Source organism: Odocoileus virginianus, chromosome 7, assembly GCF_023699985.2.
Source record: "Odocoileus virginianus isolate 20LAN1187 ecotype Illinois chromosome 7, Ovbor_1.2, whole genome shotgun sequence".
NCBI classification, from domain to species: Eukaryota; Metazoa; Chordata; class Mammalia; order Artiodactyla; family Cervidae; genus Odocoileus; species Odocoileus virginianus.
In genome coordinates, this window is record NC_069680.1 from 56,635,066 (window position 1) to 56,654,431 (window position 19,366).

Genomic DNA, 19,366 nt, shown 5'->3' on the forward strand with positions numbered 1-19,366 from the left:
ATTGAGGGTGTTTGCTGCAGGTTTAACTCATATGGCTTTTATTATGCTGAGGTATGTTCCTTCTATGCCTGCTTTCTGGAGGGTTTTTATCATAATTGGATGTTGAATTTTGTCAAAGGCTTTCTCTGCATCTATTGAGATAATCATATGGTTTTTATATTTCAATCTGTTAATGTGGTGTATCACATTGATTGATTTGTGAATATTGAATAACCCTTGCATCCCTGGGATAAACCCCACTTGGTCATGATGTATGACCTTCTAAATATGTTGTTGGATTCTGTTTGCTAGAATTTTGTTAAGGATTTTTGCATCTATGTTCATCAGTGATATTGCCTGTAGTTTTCTTTCTTTTTTTTTTTTTTTTTTTTTTGTGGCATCTTTGGTTTTGGTATTAGGGTGATATTGGCCTCATAGAATGAGTTTGGATGTTTACCTTACTCTCCAATTTTCTGGAAGAGTTTGAGTAGGATAGATGTTAGCTCATCTCTAAATTTTTGGTAGAATTCAGCTGTGAAGCCGTCTGGTCCTTGGCTTTTGTTTGCTGGAATATTTCTGATTACAATTTCAATTTCCATGCTTGTGATGGGTCTGTTAAGGTTTTCTAATTCTTCCTGGCTCAGTTTTGGAAAGTTATACTTTTCTAAGAATTTTTCCATTTCTTCCAAGTTGTCCATTTTATTGGCATATAGTTGCTGATATTTGTCTCTTATGATCCTTTTTATTTCTGTGTTTTCTGTTGTGATTTCTCCATTTTCATTTCTAATTTTGTTGATTTGATTCTTCTCCCTTTTCTTCTTGATGAGTCTGGCTAATGGTTTGTCTATTTTATTTATCTTCTCAAAACCCAGCTTTTAGCTTTGTTAATTTTGGTTATGGTCTCCTTTGCTTCTTTTGCCTTCATTTCTGACTTAATTTTTATGATTTCTTTCCTTCTACTAACCCTGATCTTCTTTATTTCTTCTTTTTCTAGTTGCTTTAGGTGTAGAGTTAGGTTTATTTGAGTTTTCTCCTGTTTCTTGAGGCAAGCTTTTATTGCTATGAACCTTCCCCTCAGCGCTACTTTTTCTGAATCCCATAGGTTTTGGGTTGTTGTGTTTTCATTTTCCTTTGTTTCTATGCATATTTTGATTTCTTTTTTTTTAATTTCTTCTGTGATTTGTTGGTTATTCAGAAGCGTGCTGTTTACCCTCCATATGTTTGTATTTTTATTTATTTTTTTTTTTTTGCTATAGTTGACATCTAACCTTACTGCATTGTGATCAGAAAAGACGCCTAGAATTATTTCAAATTTTTTTTTTAATTTAGCAAGACTAGATTTATGGCTCAGGATGTGATCTATCTTGGAGAAGGTTCTGTGTGCACTTGAGATAAAAGGTGAAACTCATTGTTTTGGGGTGCAACGTTCTATAGGTATCAGTTAAGTCTAACTGGTCCATTGTATCATTTAAAATTTGTGTTTCCTTGCTAATTTTCTGTTTAGTTGATCTTTCCATAAGTGTGAGTGGCATATTAAAGTTTCCCACTATTATTGTGTTACTGTTAATTTCCCCTTTCATACTTGTTAGCATTTGCCTCACATATTGTGGTGCTCCTGTGTTGGCTGAATATATATCCATAATTGTTATCTCTTCTTCTTGGATTGATCCTTTCATCATTATGTAGTGTCCTTCTTTGTCTCTTTTCACAGCCTTTATTTGAAAGTCTATTTTATCTGATACGAGTATTGCGACTCCTGCTTTCTTTTGGTCTACATTTGTGTGAAATATCTTTTTTCAACCTTTCAATTTCAGTCTGTATGTGTCCCTTGTTTTGAGGTGGGTCTCTTTAAGACAGCATATAGGGGTCTTGTTTTTGTATCCATTCAACCAGTCTTTATCTTTTGGTTGAGACATTCAACCCATTTACACTTAAGGTAATTATTGATAAGTATGATCCCATTGCCATTTACTTTGTTGTTTTGGGTTCGAGTTTATACACCTTTTCTGTGATTCCTGTCTAGAGAAGATCCTTTAGCATTTGCTGAAGATCTGGTTTGGTGGTGCTGAATTCTCTCAGCTTTTGCTTGCCTGTAAAGCTTTTGATTTCTCCTTCATATTTGAATGAGATCCTTGCTGGGTACAGTAATCTGGGTTGTAGGTTTTTCTCTTTCATCAGTTTAAGTATGTCCTGCCATTCCCTTCTGGCCTGAAAAGTTTCTATTGAAAGATCAGATGTTATCCTTATGGGATTCCCCTTGTGTGTTATTTGTTGTTTCTCCCTTGCTGCTTTTAATATTTGTTCTTTGTGTTTGATCTTTATTGATTTGATTAATATGTGTCTTGGGGTGTTTCACCTTGGGTTTATCCTGCTTGAGACTCTCTGGGTTTCTTGGACTTGGGTGGCTATTTCCTCCCCCATTTTAGGGAAGTTTTTCAACTATTATCTCCTCAAGTATTTTCTCATGGCCTTTCTTTTTGTCTTCTTCTTCTGGGACTCCTATGATTCAAATGTTGGGGCATTTGACATTGTCCCAGTGGCCTCTGACGTTTTCCTCATTTCTTTCAATTCTCTCATATTTTTTTTCCTCTCTGCTTCATTTATTTCCACCATTCTATCTTCCACCTCAGATATCTTATCTTCTCCCTCAGTTATTCTATGGTTGGTTCCCTCCAGAATGTTTTTGATCTCAGTTGGTGCATTATTCATACCGGAGAAGGCAATGGCACCCCACCCCGGTACTCTTTCCTGGAGAATCCCATGGATGGAGGAGCCTGGTAGGCTGCAGTCCATGAGGTCGCTAAGAGTCAGACACGACTAAACAACTTCACTTTTCATTTTCACTATTGCATTATTAAACATTGATTGACTCTTTTTTATTTCTTCTAGGTCCTTGTTAAACATTTCTTGCATCTTCTCAATCCTAGTCTCCAGACTATTTGTCTATAACTCCATTTTGTTTTCAAGATTTTGGATCATTTTTACTATCATTATTCTGAATTCTTTTTCAGGTAGACTCCCTATCTCCTCCTCTTTTGCTTGGTTTGGTGGGCATTTCCCTGCTGAGTATTTCTCTGCCTTTTCATCTTGTTTATATTGCTGTGTTTGGGGTGGCCTTTCTGTATGCTGGAAGTTTGTGGTTCCCCCTTATTGTGGAGGTTCCTCTCTGTGGGTGGGGTTGGACAAGTGCCTTGTTACGGTTCCTGCCTGGTTAGGGAAGCTTGCATCTGTGTTCTGGTGGGTGGAGCTGGATCTGTTCTCTCTGGAGTACAATGAAGTGTCCAGTAGTGAGTTTTGAGGTGTTTATGGGTTTGCTGTGACTTTTGACCACCTGTATTTTAATGCTTTGGGTTATGTTCCTGAATTTTTGGAGAACAGCTTGGTATGCCTTGCTCTGAAACTTGTTGGCTTTTGGGTGGAGCTTGGTTTCAGTGTAGGTATAGAGGCTTTTGGATGAGCTCTTGTTGATTAATGTTCCCTGGAGTCAGGAGTTTCCTGGTGTCCTCAAGTTTTGGATTTAAGCCTCCTGCCTCTGGTTTTCAGTCTTATTCTTACAGTAGCCTCAAGACTTCTCCATCCATACTGCACTGATGATAAAATTTCTAGCTTAATGGAGAAAAGATTCTCCACAGTGAGGGGCACCCAGAGAGGTTCACAAGGTTACATGGAGAAGAGATGAGGGAAGAGGGTGATAGAGGTAACCAGGAGAAGAGGGGGAATCAAAAGGGGAGTGAGCAATCTAGCCAGTAATCAGTTCCCTATGTGCTCTCCACAGTCTCTCTCACCTCTCTGCTCACCACCCAGAGAGGTTCATGGAGTTACATAGAGAAGAGAAGAGGAAGGAAGGAGATAGAGGTGACCAGGAGGAGAAGAAGGGGAGTCAATAGGAGAGAGACAGATCTAGTCAGTAATCAGTTCCCTAAGTGTTCTCCACAGCCCAGAATACCCAAAGAGATTCACAGAGTTGGGCAGAGAAGAGAAGGGGGAGGGAAGAGATAGAGGTGACCTGGGGGAGAAAAAGCAGAGTCAAAGGGGGAGAGGGCAATCAAGCCAGTAAACACATTCCTAAGTAAAAATGGGTACTGAATATTGGATTCTTAAAAGTACAAAATTGATAACAAATACCAAAAAGCAAAGATAAAAATCTAGAGTAGAGGTTAGACTCTCAAAAATACAATATTAAAAAAAAAAAAATCACAAAAATTATAAAAAATTTATATGAAAGTTGCTTTAAAAATAGGGTCTTTTTTTGGCAAGGTAATAGTCAGTTATAAAAATGAAAATTAAAGTAGTAAAGAATGTAAAAATTTTTAAATTATAATAGTAAAATATATCTAGCAATTTCTCTGGAGCTGCTGAGGGCAGTGTGGGGTCAGTTCAGTTTCAGATAGTTCCTTGTTCCAGCTTATACTTCTTCTCAAGGTCTGTTTTCCCCTTCCAGTGTAGTTGGTGCTTACTACAGGGTTTTAATCTGTTGCACCTGTCATTTCCAAAGTGGTTCCCTCTTCTTTGTTTATCTTGGTTTCCTCTGTTTGCAAGGCTCTTCAGTGCCTAATTTCTGCCCTGACACAAGGGGGTGGAAGTGGTCACTTATTTAGACTCACTTGTTCAGTTGTGCTGTGGGGAGGGAGGAACACTGCAAACAAGTATCACTGGCGTGTGTGGGGAGTGCTCGCAGTGTCTCAGCATCACTGGGTTTGTCCTCGCTCATGGCATGTGTGATTTCCCGGTCTACACTGCTCAGGCTCCAGGCTGCTCTGCAGGGGAACTGTCTAAAGTGGGCCCTGGGTTGTGTGCACTTCCCAGGTCTAAATCGCTCAGGTTAAGATTCTTGGCTACTCCACAAACGCACAGACTGTTGGGCCTGAGTTTTGTGCCCTTCCCAGGTCCGAGCAGCTCAGACAACCAGATGCTTGGCGAGCGCACTCTCCCCAGGTGGATGGTGTGTCTTATCACCTCCCCGGTCCCAGATGCTCAGTTTCCTGGGTGCACAGTGGGAGTGCCATCTCAGGGGATGCCGTGTGTCTCCTCCAGGGAGCTGATCTCTGGCTGTGACCCTCCTGGCGGATGTCAACCATCCAAGATCCCAGGAAGACTTGGTTAGTATCTATGAGCCTGCTCACAATTTGGTAGAGGATGTTGTCTCTGGGGTAGTGATTGCCCCTCATCTTCCAGCTCTGGCTGTCCCCCACCTGCCTTTCTGCCTCCAGTGGTGGATGGGTAGGCCGGCAGCCAGCTAGCTCTCCTCTGGTATTCGCTCAGTCCTTTGTTCTGTGAGTGGGCCTGGCACCACCCCCCCCCACCCCCCGCCCCCGGCTATCCCACAGTTTGGGTTGCTATCTCATGTTAGCTCCCTCAGATTGTCCTCAGGGTATTCAGGCTCAGTCCTTATCCTAAGCAATGCAGCCGGCACCTACCTGTTCAGCCCCCACTTGCTGGTGGTGGATGGAGTGTCTGGGCTACTTCTCTGCTGGGAGTTGGTGTTAGGCGCATAATCTGTGTGTTTTGTTTTGTTTTGTTTTTCCCCCTCCTGGTTATGTTGCCCTCTGAGATTTCAAAACTCCCCACAGACCCACCGGTGAGAGGGTCTCCTGGTGTTTGAAAACTCCTCCTCCTTCATGACTCCCTCCATGGGACGGGTCTCCATCCATAACTCTTTTGTCTCTCTTTTTATCTTTTATATTTTGTCCTACCTCCTTTTGAAGACAATGGACTGCCTTTCTGGGTGCCTGGTGTCCTCTGTCAGCCTTCAGAAGTTGTTTTGTGGAATTTGCTCAGCGTTCAAATGATCTTTTGATGAATTTGTTGGGGGGAGAAAGTGGTCTCTCCATCCTATTCCTCTGCCATCTTCAATGCTATGATTTTAGAAGACATTAATCTGCTCTATTACAAAGACTGTCTAGTACAGAGTAACTTGAATGAAATCAAAGTCCCCATCTCTTTAGATTTCAAACAAAATGATACAATTTGGTATGGTATTACAGTATCTGAACAATAATATGATAGGATTACAGGCCTGTTAAGATTTTGTCATTGTTGTTGTTAGGAAAAAAAAAGAAACCACTGAATGGTCCATTTTTCTAGTTTTCACAAGATTTCATAGATACCTGTAAGTTTATCTTGCCACTATCTTGGTTATAGAATCACATTCACATCATAAACTCTAAGGCACATCATCTCTGAAAGATACTTAGATTTAAAATGGTGTCATAATATCTCATTTAATAAAACTACCAGGCATAAAGCATTCTTTTATGCATATTTTTAAAATTTTCTAAGACATCTGAAAGAAAAGAGTTTGGAAACAAGGTGCTGTTTGGGTGATATGGGGGGAAGCACTTCCATTGTCCCAGTATAGATAATGACCAATGATGTTGGTAAAATTAATTTCCCTTCTCTGGATGCTTTCACTCCCTTGTTGATGCTATTCACCTCCTCCACCCCACCATTCCCATTTCCCTTTGCTCACAAACTCCAAAGCCCTTTTTGTGCTGAGAAATCTGCCAGTATGAGAATCTAACTATGAGGCAGAATCTGTCTCCATAAAAGCTCAGAGGCCAGTACTTGCCCCTCTCTTCCTTGCTGATCACCAAGGTGTTGGCATTTTATTTAAACTCTGCTCATATGATGTGTCTGCTCAGGAAGTTGATTCAGGGACAGTGAAGCAAAAGCAGACATTAGCTCTGGACTTATTCCAGTGGTTGAAGTATCTAGAATATGGTGGCAAATGAAAGTACCATCTGTGGGGTGCAGTGTCATCGTGGTATGATGCCAATAATGGCATTAGATGTTCACTGAGGTCTGGAACGACAGCTCAAACAAAGGTTCTTTGGGAATGACCAACTGGTTCCTAAACGCAGCAACCCTTGCAGTCTGTCTGTTTGCTTAATCTCTAGCCTTTGTGTGCTTGTGTGTTTGTTTATAGTTAGAGTCTATTGTTTGCAGTCTAGAACTGAAACTGAGACTTCATTCCTAAACTGCTTACATGTAAGTTATTTTACTTCCTATCTATTCCTGACACATTAAGGCCCATAAAATAAATCTGAGTTCATTTTTTTTTTACAGAGTATGTGAAAACAGGATCAGAAAGAAAAGTGTGATCTAATTCTCTTACCAGATAATGTCTTATTTGCCTGGAGAACATGCATCTGTAGCTGATAATAGGAGTTCTAGGGTTTAAGAAGATACAAAATCTTTGCATGGTGAATATCCACACAGCAGGTCCAGATTCTTCACTTCCTCTCCCAATAACTCCTTCCCTTTTACCCATACCAATTCATCTCCTCTATTTATAATACATCCTTCATTTAGTATCAGCTTCACAGTTTCCTATTTTACATTTTCCAGATTTGGGAATGTGTCAGCCCCTCTTAATAATTTTTGGAAATCTACCCTTAAGTCCTCTACATCATTTCCTTCCTTGACAATAAAATTTCTTTCAATGTGTCAGAATGTATTATTTTTATTAATAAGGATGTTACTAACAGTGACACTTTAGGTTATGCCATGTACCTTTCTTAGAATCTGACTGTATCAAAAAGGTCAAAATAGCCTTTGCATTACCCAGTACACAAAGGAGATTTCAGTTTTTATGGCACTTTTTTTGGGACAAGTTTATATTTCCAATAACTTGAAATGGCAAGATAAGGAAGTACCCTCAGCCTCTTCCACTAGACCTGGGTTCTATTCAAAGTCAAGTCTCTTTGGACAGAAAATAGGTTTTTCATTCAGAAGCTCTAGAGCATGCTTTCTTCAATTCACAATCTTAATTCAAAATCCTGCAGCAACAGAAGCACTTGTAAAGCCAGGGGATCTCACTCTTCTTTAAAGAGGTTAAACTATAGTTTAACTTCTGATGTTGGCATCACCAACAAGAAGACACTGGTTACCAAGATTGGCCAAGTGATCTGCAGACAGAAGTGGCTTATTAATGTTCTCTGACTAACTGTTAAAGGGTGTCAGATTAGGGCTGAAGTCAAAAGTAAGAAAGTGCATAATTCAGAGACCTGTCTCAGACTGCTACTGTGGGAAGGACTTTGCCAGCAAATGTTTCTGAATTTGAAGGCCTGGCGGCTACCCTTTACAGGGATTTGCTGGAACTACTAGTGAAATTAGGTTCAGTGGGATGATTCAGCAGATGCAGTTCAAGGATGGTTTTGGTAAGTAATTAAGTACACAAAAGTCATGATCCCTTGTTCAAAAGCATGCTCAAGAACCTTTTAAGAATCTGACCCCAAGTTCTCTGAAAAGACCTAATATCTGACTCTGGACAGTAATCAATCACTTCCCTGATCTTTTCTCTGCCCCAGCCTTTGACAAAGTCCAGTGCTTTTGAGTTTTGTTTTTTTTTTCACAAATTGAGATAACTTGTTCCCTAGCTTAACTGTAGTAGAATGTATCACCGTATATCATCTTGTAGTGAATTTTAAATTTCAAATTGGGAGAATTACTTGGGTGCTTTTATATTTCCAATAGGGAAATATAAAAATAAATAGTGTGGTACCTTTAAGGATGTTACAATCTAGTGGGAGCAACTTGTATGTAAATGGCTGATTATGATACAAGGCAACATGAAATAAGCATTAACTAGAGGACAGGCTCATCCATGGTAACACAGATAATGGAGCAATTAATTCTAACTGAAAGGGAATGAGAAGCTCCTGTGCAAAGGTGGTGGCATTTGAGAAAGTTACACAGAATAATTATAAGTTTTGAGGGATGACAGAGAAGAAAAAAGTGTTTCACTCCTAGAACAGAATTAGCATAAGCACATAGGTTCAATTCAAGAGATTTTTGGTTCTGTTTTGTTTTAATCTAACACCTGCAAGACACTATATAGTAGGCTCTGGGAGAGATGCATACAGAAATGACACAAGTTTTCTTTTCTCCTATAGTTTAACTTCTGTTTAGAGAGAAAAGTCATTTCTATATGAATACATTTGAAGAGTTCATAACAAATAGCTGACTGGAACAATGTAACTGAGTGGCAAGTCCTTTAAAATCTACAGCACATGAGACCAAGACCAGCACTTTTTTCAGAGGAAGTAAAGAAAGATTTCTAGGGGATATGGAGGTATGAGCTGTTTCGTAAAAGGAGGATAAAATTTAACATGATAAATAAGGGGTATGGGTATTCAAAATGACTGGTATGGCATGAACAAGATCTAAAGGCAGAAATAATCCTGGCATGCCCAGGTGATTGTGAAAGCACCAATCTAGAGTACAAGGTGGTTTGGGCCCAATCTAGGAAGAGAAAAAAATAGAAATTCATGTTTAGGTAAATTCATTGCCTGAAAAATTCAGGCAGACAAATTAAGTGAGCAAAGCAGTCTGAGCATATGATGAAAGAGTAAAGGATACTCTGGCTCCGGTTCAATCAAAAGAAAGACACACACCAGGCTCTAGCCATTATCTAGAGCCATCATCATTCCTATAGTAAACTCTGCTCTAATGTTGCTAGACCCTCCCATTTGTTATAATGTGTCATTAAATTGAAACTATATATGTATAAATTAGAAATGTTTAAATATATATATTCATAAGTAATTTTATAAATAAATAAATGTAAAAAATAAATTTTAGAAATGTATTTGTTATATATTATATAATGTATTTATTATTAAATATAAATTATATTTATTTTATATTTTATAAAGAAATATACATATAATATACATACAAATTAGAAACACATACATAGTAGAGGTGGTGGTGATTTAGTCACTAAATTGTATCGAATTTTTGAGACCCCAGGGACTGTAGCCCTCCAGGCTCCTCTGTCCATGGGACTTCCCAGGCAAGAATACTGGAGTGGGTAGCCATTTCCTTCTCCAGGAGATCTTCCTGACCCAGGGATCGTTCCTGCATCTCTTGCACTGGCAGGTGATCATCTGTGTTTCAGTAGATTCTCTACCAATGGGGCTACCAGGGAGGACATGTGCATATAAATATATATATATGTATGTGTGTGTATGAATTAGAATGTATATATAAATTAGAATATATATAAATAAATTAGAAAACAATTCTTAAGATAAAACAAAATTTTGTTGGTCAAAACCTACTTAGACACATAAGAATTCCCTGGGTCATATCTAGTATGTGGCCCATTGATTTTTAAACTCTGCTGAACTATAAAGGGTAAGGACGACTGGAACTAAACCCTTTGCATTATATCCGATGGCCATTTAAGGTTACAAAACATAGATGTAGCATAAGGAAAGTAACGTGTTTTAACTAGGCACCAACAGTGCCGTTGATTTGTATATGAAATCTATTAAAGGAAAGGGGATTGATAAGAATTACTGACTGCTATTAAAGTTTTTAAAATGTTTTTCTAGATAAATTCATCTTAGAAGTCTATCTGTTGTTTAACCTGGTAACAAGAAAAATTTACAACAAAAATTTGGAAACATTTATTGGCTCTGAATTCAACTGTCTCGTTTGCCTTTACGAAGAAAAACTGCAGCTATAAGACTCTTCTCCATGCTAGTAGGAAAAGGATTCAAGTTGGGCCTGAAGGAGTGCTTGATAAGTGACTATTTGCCAGCACCATTAGGTGCCAATGTTGGATGCCACAATGAAGTCTTGGGCAGGTTCATTTGTGTGCCTATTGTGTCTTAGTCCATGAACCTGGCTGACTTTGAAACCAGGTGGGGTTCGAGTGTTTGCAAGAGATGCTTTGGGTCTAGTCAGCTTTTGAATTGATAGTTCATAAGTCATTCACAAAAATATTATGTTAATTCACTCTTGGTTTAGGTTTTTCCCCAACCTAGTGTGAAAGAATTGAAATTGATGTTAAAAATGTAACTTCTAAGCTTTCACACTGCAATCCAGTGACTTGTTATTTAACAAAAAAGCTCATATTTTCTCTCTCCTCTCAGGAATTCCTGACAGGTAGATCTTAGTAACAGGGCAGAATTGGGTAGAATAGAATATTTCTCTTGGAGATTACAATATTCCACCTCTGTCTGAATGAAATGTAGCCTCCAGATGTTGCCTGTGTTTCACTGAAAACCAGCTGCTAGATGTTAAGAGCAATGCAAATTCCTGAAATGTAACAGGGCTTCCCAATGCTGAGAAAACACTTAGAAGAGTATCAAATCTTGAAAATGTGCTAATGAGCCACAAAGTCTGATTAAAGCAAAGGTGCAATGTTCCAAAAACATGTTTTGTGATTTAGTTAAGCATGGCTTAGGTTTCATCATAGATGCGAGTACTTTAAATGCAGAGTGTGCAAAGATAAAGTCTCAGTAATAAAAACAATTCACAATAGCTCCTTATTAAGTTATTTTCAGAAAAAAAGTGTTAAGATCTGAGAACTATATAAAAAAGGAAAGAAAGAGAAAAGCAGGCCACATATGCAGACCATTCACTCACTAAAATATGAACTATTAAGGCTTCATAACATAAAACATGACATTTCAAATTACTTAATTTGATGATTATTTATAAATAATAAGCCCAAGTTATGAGCAGATGTGAACAAAGATGAACATCTTCTGTTACTTAATTGTGGAGGATAGAATAGTTGGAAGTATTTTTCACAGACAATATCCCTCTGGGAGAGAAAATCCTCACATATTTCAGCTTTAGTTAAGATCAAACTGATCTAATTAGCATTTTCATCTAATTTATTGCTCAGAATTCCCTTTAGTGAGGCATGCTTTTGATAAATTTCAAGGAATGCTGTTTGCAGAAAAGTTTGGAATTAGACATATAAAACCAAAGTGAGAAGCTTTTTAAGATAAGCCAAAAATTATCTAGAAAACTAAAATGACAAAATTGGAAAGTCATAAACTATATTGCTATGTTAATAAGAAGATATGACTTACACAGAATAACTCAGGATTATTTTATATTTATTGTATTTGGGGCACAGGACATAATTTACCTGGAGAATTTCAATTAAAGTTACACACAACTAATTAGAGAAAAAATAATTTCTCCCTCTTCTGAGTGAATGATAATGCTGCTATATTGGTTAGTTATCTTGTAAGATCATTATAAATCATAGAGGTATTGAAAAAATTATAATTAAATGTGTAAATAACTTTGTTTCATTTTTATTTTCTGATTTCAGATGATAAAAATTGATAATGAATGAGTGTTCCCATAACACATTTCACATTGTGGACACTTCAGAATTTCACTTCTACTTCTTTGCATATTCAGAGATGGACTCTACACTATGGAGAATGAAACTATAAATTTAGTACCTCAGACAGGCATTATGAATATAAAAATGTGTTCACAACACATTACCAATATGATTACAAAACAGAAGCAAAATGTAGACACAATCTTGGTAGACTTTACCTAATTAATTTCCTATACAGCAGTTTTCACTTGACTGAAAAGGGAACCACTGATGCATTATTCTTTTTACTTACAATTCTATTCCCAGAAGGTAGAAAAAAAAAAAAAAACATATAATGCTGTACTTGATTTTGACCAATAAGAAAGAACCAATTAAATTTAATTTTAGGGAAGAGATGCTGAACTACTCTAACACAATTATATCCTTAAGCACACCTCATTGATAAAGCAACTACAGTATATCCTATTTGTGACACTAGGGACTTTTGAGGAATTAGTATTAGAAATATCATTATCAAGGGTTGCAAATACACCTCCTTCCTCTTTCCTTAGTATATCTTAAGCATTTCATTGCTTTAGAAATATTTTTAAAGACATAATGAGAAAATTATCAGGATTCATTAATGATTTCTATATCAACATGCTAGAAAAAAAGCAATGCTAATCATCAGTTTCCTACAGGCTTTACTAAGCTTACCTTGTGGTACAGTTCTTCAGAACTACCCCCAGTGAAGGTTAAGAAAGCTTATGTTTGTTAAATAATTTCAAGGAGCAGCTTCCTCTTTACCCAAATCACCCATCTTCATTCCTTCTACTGTTTTCACAAAATAAGTATGTACATCCAAATTTAATACATCCTATATTTAACATGAAGAACCAATTCTCTAGGGAGAACCAATGATTTAAGTAAAGAATTTCAAATATTTTAGGAATCATGGGTCCATGATCACCTCATGCTATGAAGTAATTAATAAAAAAAAAAAAATCAACCTGAGGTTTTCACAGATCCTAAGGGATTTTTTGCAAGTAAAACTACTGCCATAATGACATAAAAATAGTTGGTTGTCTTCATTTAAATTGCATCCATTGTTTCTGAATTCATATGAATTCAAATGCTTCTTTGAATTTCTACAAGTTTCTTAACAGTGCTAAAATAAGACTGCCATTTAATGTGTGATTCAGAAACTAAGCATTTACTTGTTGATTTCAGAAAATATTAACTTGGGTGCCACAACCAAAACAAAATCTTGGATCCATATTTCTTAAGTAATCAAAGATTATGTGAAAGAACAAAATGGTGGTGTTTTGCAGAGACTGGGAAGTAAGGCAGAAAGCATTTCTCTGGAGACATAGGACACGTTTGCTCTGCTTAAGCAAAGTAAACAAAAACCTGGGGCATCAATCGTACAGCTAAAAGAGGGCTTGGAAACTATAACATACTTATCACATCAGGCCTAATTATATGTTCTAATAGCTCTAACATTAATAAACATTCATACATGGCTAAAGGCTGTGAGTAATTTATAGAATGCATATATTTATAAAATGTTATTTTTCTCTGATGAATATATTTACTCCCCAGCGATAAATTTTAAATCACATGACCACAGGACTTAAGCACCTATCAGATAACAGCAACCTACTTCCAAGCAAACCACACAGACTGAGATTTTCTTTCCATATGGAAGAGTATTTGGTAGCAATGTGCATGCAAATATTAGGAAGAGGGCCACTGTAATTAAGGACAGACTTACCAGTGCTTGTCAGAAAGTTCACATTTCTCATCACACCTTCCGTGTAAGCCCCTGGCTCGTAACTGTCCATTTCACCCGAGACAATGTGAGCGACCCTTGCTGCCCGTCCTCTGATAGCACCTGCAGCTCGGTCTAGATCATCAGCATCCTGGTCTCTCAAGGCTATGATGCATTTGTTGACATCTTCTAAGATATGGCTCTCTGTAAGTAAACAGATCAAATTAGTTTAGTGGGTTTGTTTCATTTTGTTTTTTTAATCACACAAATCCAGCATACTGTGCGTGCGTGCATGCTGTGTCACTTCAATTTTGTCCAACTCTGGGACGCTATGGACTGTAGCCTGCCAGGCTCCTCTGTCCATGGGATTCTCCAGGCAAGAATACTAGAGTGGGTTGCCATGCCCTCCTCCACGGGATCTTCCCGACGCAGGAATTGAACCTATGTCTCTTAAGTCTCATGCACTGACAGGAGTGTTCCTTCCCACTAGCACCACTACACTGTAATTCATGTTAATTTCTGGTTGCACAGAAGGTTCACATTGGGAATGAAGGGCATTGACAACTAAGAAGAAAAAATACAGACAATTCTGCTTATTCATTTTTTAAAAAGCACAACTTGTAAAATAAAAACTTTGCGTTTTTATCATCAATTCTTATAGATCGTATCTGATTTTAGATTCTGATTCCAATAGATTAGATTTTAGATTTGAATGGTTTATAAATGGAAATTAAGGGAAGATTCTATATTAAAACAAAATAAAATATATAATGATGGAACAGAATTCTAATTAAAGCAACATTATGCAGATTATGAAACTATACTAAACATAGAGAAAGATAAAACTGCAGCATTCCATTCAACTACTATTCATTGATGTAAGCTATTTAATACAACTATAGAAAACTTATAAATTAGGAAATGATGAAAACTGTGAAATATATAAATTTTATATTGTAAAGCAGCAACCTCACTACAACTGTGAAAAGATTCATATATAAAAAGGGCTTTATGAAGATTGATTGACTTGAAGAAAATGAATCCCAGAGAAACTTGCTCACTCTAAAGAGTAGCTCCAGACCTCTTTCTCTCCTTCGTTTTTTGCATGATTAGTGCATGAAGACAGCAGAGAGTTATTAGTATAGTACATCAATGTGGTTTTCTTTTTCCTATAAAATGATTAATGTTCCCAGACAAAACTAATGAGTGGAGCTGAGTAAACATGTGGAATATAAACAAGCATGGGCAATGATATTTCTAAGAAATTAAAAGGATATTAAAAGAATGGTTTCTGTCTTTATTAAATGAATCCCCACCCAAAATATTTTAAGCCTCTATTACTTTAAAACATGCACAGAGAACAACTACAACAAAAAAGGCCTCAGTAATTCTATAACATATTGTTAGCTTTCTCACTTTCTCTCTCCTCTCTGGACTTGCTGATTTTCTGCAGATAGGCTACACAAGACAGGCATTCATAAGCCTATTTCTTTACAGAGTCACACCTTCTTATTGTGCAAAGCATTAAATCCAAACTGTCAAAGAATATGGTCCCCAGTGAACTTCTAAGACTTGATGTCTACTAACACTCTGCAGGCCTCTTATGCTTCAGTTATATTTATTTTATAATTTTCCACACCTGCCATAATTTTTCAAAGCCTCTGTGCGAGTGAGCATACTAGAACCTTGACTAAGACGGCTCTTTTGGGTTTCTAGACCCAACTTCACTTGGGTCTATATACGTGTTTGTGTGTGTAGGCTTTTCCACACCAAATAGCAACTCTCTGTACACCAACTGGGTGATCCGAAATTTAACTCAATTTCAACACTACCTACCTGGAGATGTGTTCTTCCTAGGTGGCTCAGACAGTAAAGAATCTGTCTGCAAAGCAGGAGACCTGGGCTCAATCCCTTGATCCAGAAGATGCCCTGGAGAAGGGAATGACAACCCACTACAAAATTCTTGCCTGGAGAATTCCATGGACAGAGGAGCCTGGCATATAGGAGTGCTACAGCCCATGGAGTCACAAAGAGTCAGACACGACTGAGCTACTAACACACACACACACACACACACACACACACACATCTGGAGATAGCAACAGATTCCACAGGTTAAGGGTTTGGTCTCACAAGACTACCACTTTCCACCCCTACTACAGACAACAATCATAAGCCAAGATTTTTACCTCTGCTTCTGACTAACTGCTACAAACTAAAGGTTCCCATGGCCCCCTCCACAGACTTTAGACACCCATCCAAGTTGAGGTTGTTACATGTATTTCTGACTAACTGACTATAAATCAGAGGTTCCCACAACCTCCTTTTCAGGCATGATTAATTTACTAGAGTAGCTCAAAAAACTCAGAGAAACATTTCACTAACTAGATGTAGCTTTTATAACTCAGGAATGGCCAGATGGAAGAGAAGCAGAGAGGAAGGATAGGGAAAGACAGAGTTTCCACACCTTCTCCAGGAACATCACTTTCCCCAGGTCTCCATGGGTTCACCAACCTGGAAGCTCTCTAAACGCCATCATTTGGGGATTTTATGGAGGTTCTATTTCATAGGCTCGTTGGCCATTGGAAATCAATTCAGCCTCCAGCTGCTCTTCCCTTCCCAGAAGTAAAGAGTAGGAACTGAAACCCTCTAATCACATGGTGGGTTGCCCTGTCATTCAGCCTCTATCCTTGGGGGGGGGGGGGGGAGGGGGGCATTCCTCAAAATCACTTCATTAACATAACTAAAGACACCTTTATTGCTCTTATCACTTAGTGCATTCCAAGGGTTTTAGGACCTTTGTGCCAGAAATAGGAAAATACCAAATAAGTCAGTTCAGTCTCAGTCCTGTCCAAATCTTTGTGACCCCATGGACTACAGTAGGCCAGGCCTCCCTGTTCATCACCAACTCCCAGAGTTTACTCAAACTCATATATATTGAGTCGGTGATGCCATCCAACCATCTCATCCTCTGTTGTCCCCTTTTCCTCCTGACTTCAATCTTTCCCAGAATCAGGGTCTTTCCCAATGAGTTGGTTCTTCACATCAGGTGGCCAAAGTATTGGAGTTTCAGATCCAGCATCAGTCCTTCCAATGAATATTCAGGATTGATTTCCTTTAGGATGGACTGGTTGGACCACCTTGCTGTTCAAAGGACTCTCAAGAGTCTTCACCAGCACCTAAAGCATCAATTCTTTGGTGCTAATGTTCTAATACAGTCCACTCTCACATCCACACATGACCACTGGAAAAACCATAGCTTTGACTAAATGGACCTTTGTCAGCAAAGTAATGTCCCTGCTTTTTAATATGCTGTCTAGGTTGGTCATAACTTTTCTTAAAGGAGTGAGGTCCTTTATTTCATGGCTGCAGTCACCATCTGCAGTGATTTTGGAGCCTCAAACAATAAAGTCACTGTTTCCCCATTTATTTTCTGTGAAGTGATGGGACCAGATGCCATGATCTTAGTTTTCTGAATGTTGAGTTTTCAGCCAACTTTTTCACTCTATTCTTTAACTTTTATCAAGAGGCTATTTAGTTCTTCACTTTCTGCCATAAGGGTACTGTCATCTGCATATCTGAAGTTATTAATATTTCTCCCAGCAATTTTGATTTCAGCTTGAGCTTCATCCAGCCTGGCATTTCACATTATGTTCTCTTCATATAAGTTAAATAAGCAGGGTGACAATATACAGCCTTGATGTACTCCATTCCCGGTTTGACCAGTCTGTTGTTCCATGTCCAGTTCTGTTGCTTCTCGACCTGGAAACAGATTTCTAGGAGGAAGGTAGATGGTCTGGTATTCCCATCTCTTGAAGAATTTTCCACAGAATGTTGTGATCCACACAGTCAAAGGCTTTGGCATAGTCAATAAAGCAGAAATAGATGTTTTTCTGGAACTCTTTTGCTTTTTCGATGATCCAGAGGATGTCGGCAATTTGATCTCTGGTCCCTCTGCCTTTAAACAATGCAGGTTGAACATCTAGAAATTCACAGTTCACGTACTGTTGAAGCCTGGTTTGGAGAAATTTGAGCCTGACTTTGCTAGCGTGTGAGATGCATGCAATTGTGCAGTAGTTTGAGCATCTTTGGGATTCCCTTTCTTTGGGATTGGAATGAAAACTTAACTTTTCCAGTCCTGTGGCCACTGCTGAGATTTCTAGATTTGCTGGCACATTGAGTACAGCAGTTTAACAACATCATCTTTTAGGATTTGAAATAGCTCAACTGGAATTCCATCATCTCCACTAGCCTTGTTCCTAGTGATGCTTCCTAAGGCACACTTCATATCGCATTCCAGGATGTCTGTCTCTAGGTGAGTGATCACACCATCATGATTATCTGGGCCATGAAGACGTTTTCTGTATAGTTCTTCTGTGTATTTTTTCCACCTGTTCCTAACAACCTTTGCTTCTGTTAGGTCCATATCATTTCTTTCCTTTATTGTGCCCATCTCTGCATAAAAATTTCCCTTGTTATTTCTAAATCTTGAAGAGATCTCTAGTCTTTCCCATTTTATTGTTTTCCTCTATTTCTTTGCATTGATCACTGAGGAAGGCTTTCTTATCTCTTCTTGCTATTCTTTGGAACTCTGCATTCAAATGGCTATATCTTTCCTTTCCTTCTTTGCCTTTTGCTTCTCTTCTTTTCATAGTTGTTTGCAAAGCCTCCTCAGACAGCCACTTGCCTTTTTGCATTTCTTTTCCTTGGGGATGGTCTTGATCACTACCTCCTGTACAATGTCATGAACTTCTGTCCATAGTTCATCAGGCATTCTGCCTATCAGATCTAGTCCCTTAAATCTATTTCTCAGTTCCACTGTATAGTCATAAGGGATTTGATTTAGGTCATATCTGAATGGTCTATTGGTTTTCCCTATTTTCTTCAATTTAAGTCTGACTTTGGCAGAGTTAAGGAGTTCATGATCTGAGCCACAGTCAGCTCCCGATCTTGTTTTTGCTGACTGTATAGAGCTTCTCCATCTTTGGCTGCAAAAAAATATAATCAATCTGATTTCAGTATTGACCATCTGGTGATGCCCATGTGTAGAGTCTTCTCTTATGTTATTGGAAGAGGGTGTTTGTTATGACCTGTGCCTTCTTTTGGCACACCTCTATTAGCCTTTGCCCTGCTTCATTCTGTACTATAAGGGGAAATTTGCCCATTACTCCAGGTATTTATTGGCTTCCTACTTTTGCATTCCAGTCCCCTATAATGAAGAGGAATCTTTTTTGGGTGTTAGTTCTAGAAGATCTTGTAGGTCTTCATAGAACCATTCAACTTCAGGTTTTCAGCATTATTGGTCAGGGCATAGACTTGGGTTACTGTGATATTGAATGGCTTGCATTGGAAATGAACAGAGGTCATTCTGTCATTTTTGAGATTGTATCCAAGTACTGCATTTTGGACTCTTGTTGACTGTGACGGCTACTCCATTTCTTCTAAGGGGTTCTTGTCCACAGTAGTAGATATAATGATCATGTGAGTTAAATTCACCCATTCCTGTCCATTTTAGTTAGCTGATTCCTAACATGTTA

At 38.2% G+C, this 19,366-nt stretch overlaps 1 protein-coding gene across 2 annotated transcripts in view; it reads right to left on the minus strand.

The window, feature by feature from the left end:
- CTNNA3 (catenin alpha 3) overlaps positions 1-19,366 on the minus strand; it is a 1,809,955-nt gene that overhangs the window by 481,851 nt on the left and 1,308,738 nt on the right. For both annotated transcript variants that reach the window (XM_070470726.1, XM_070470725.1), the window contains exon 12: positions 13,833-14,033. In XM_070470726.1, the coding sequence (XP_070326827.1) occupies positions 13,833-14,033 (201 nt within the window). The remainder of the gene's footprint in view (positions 1-13,832; positions 14,034-19,366) is intronic.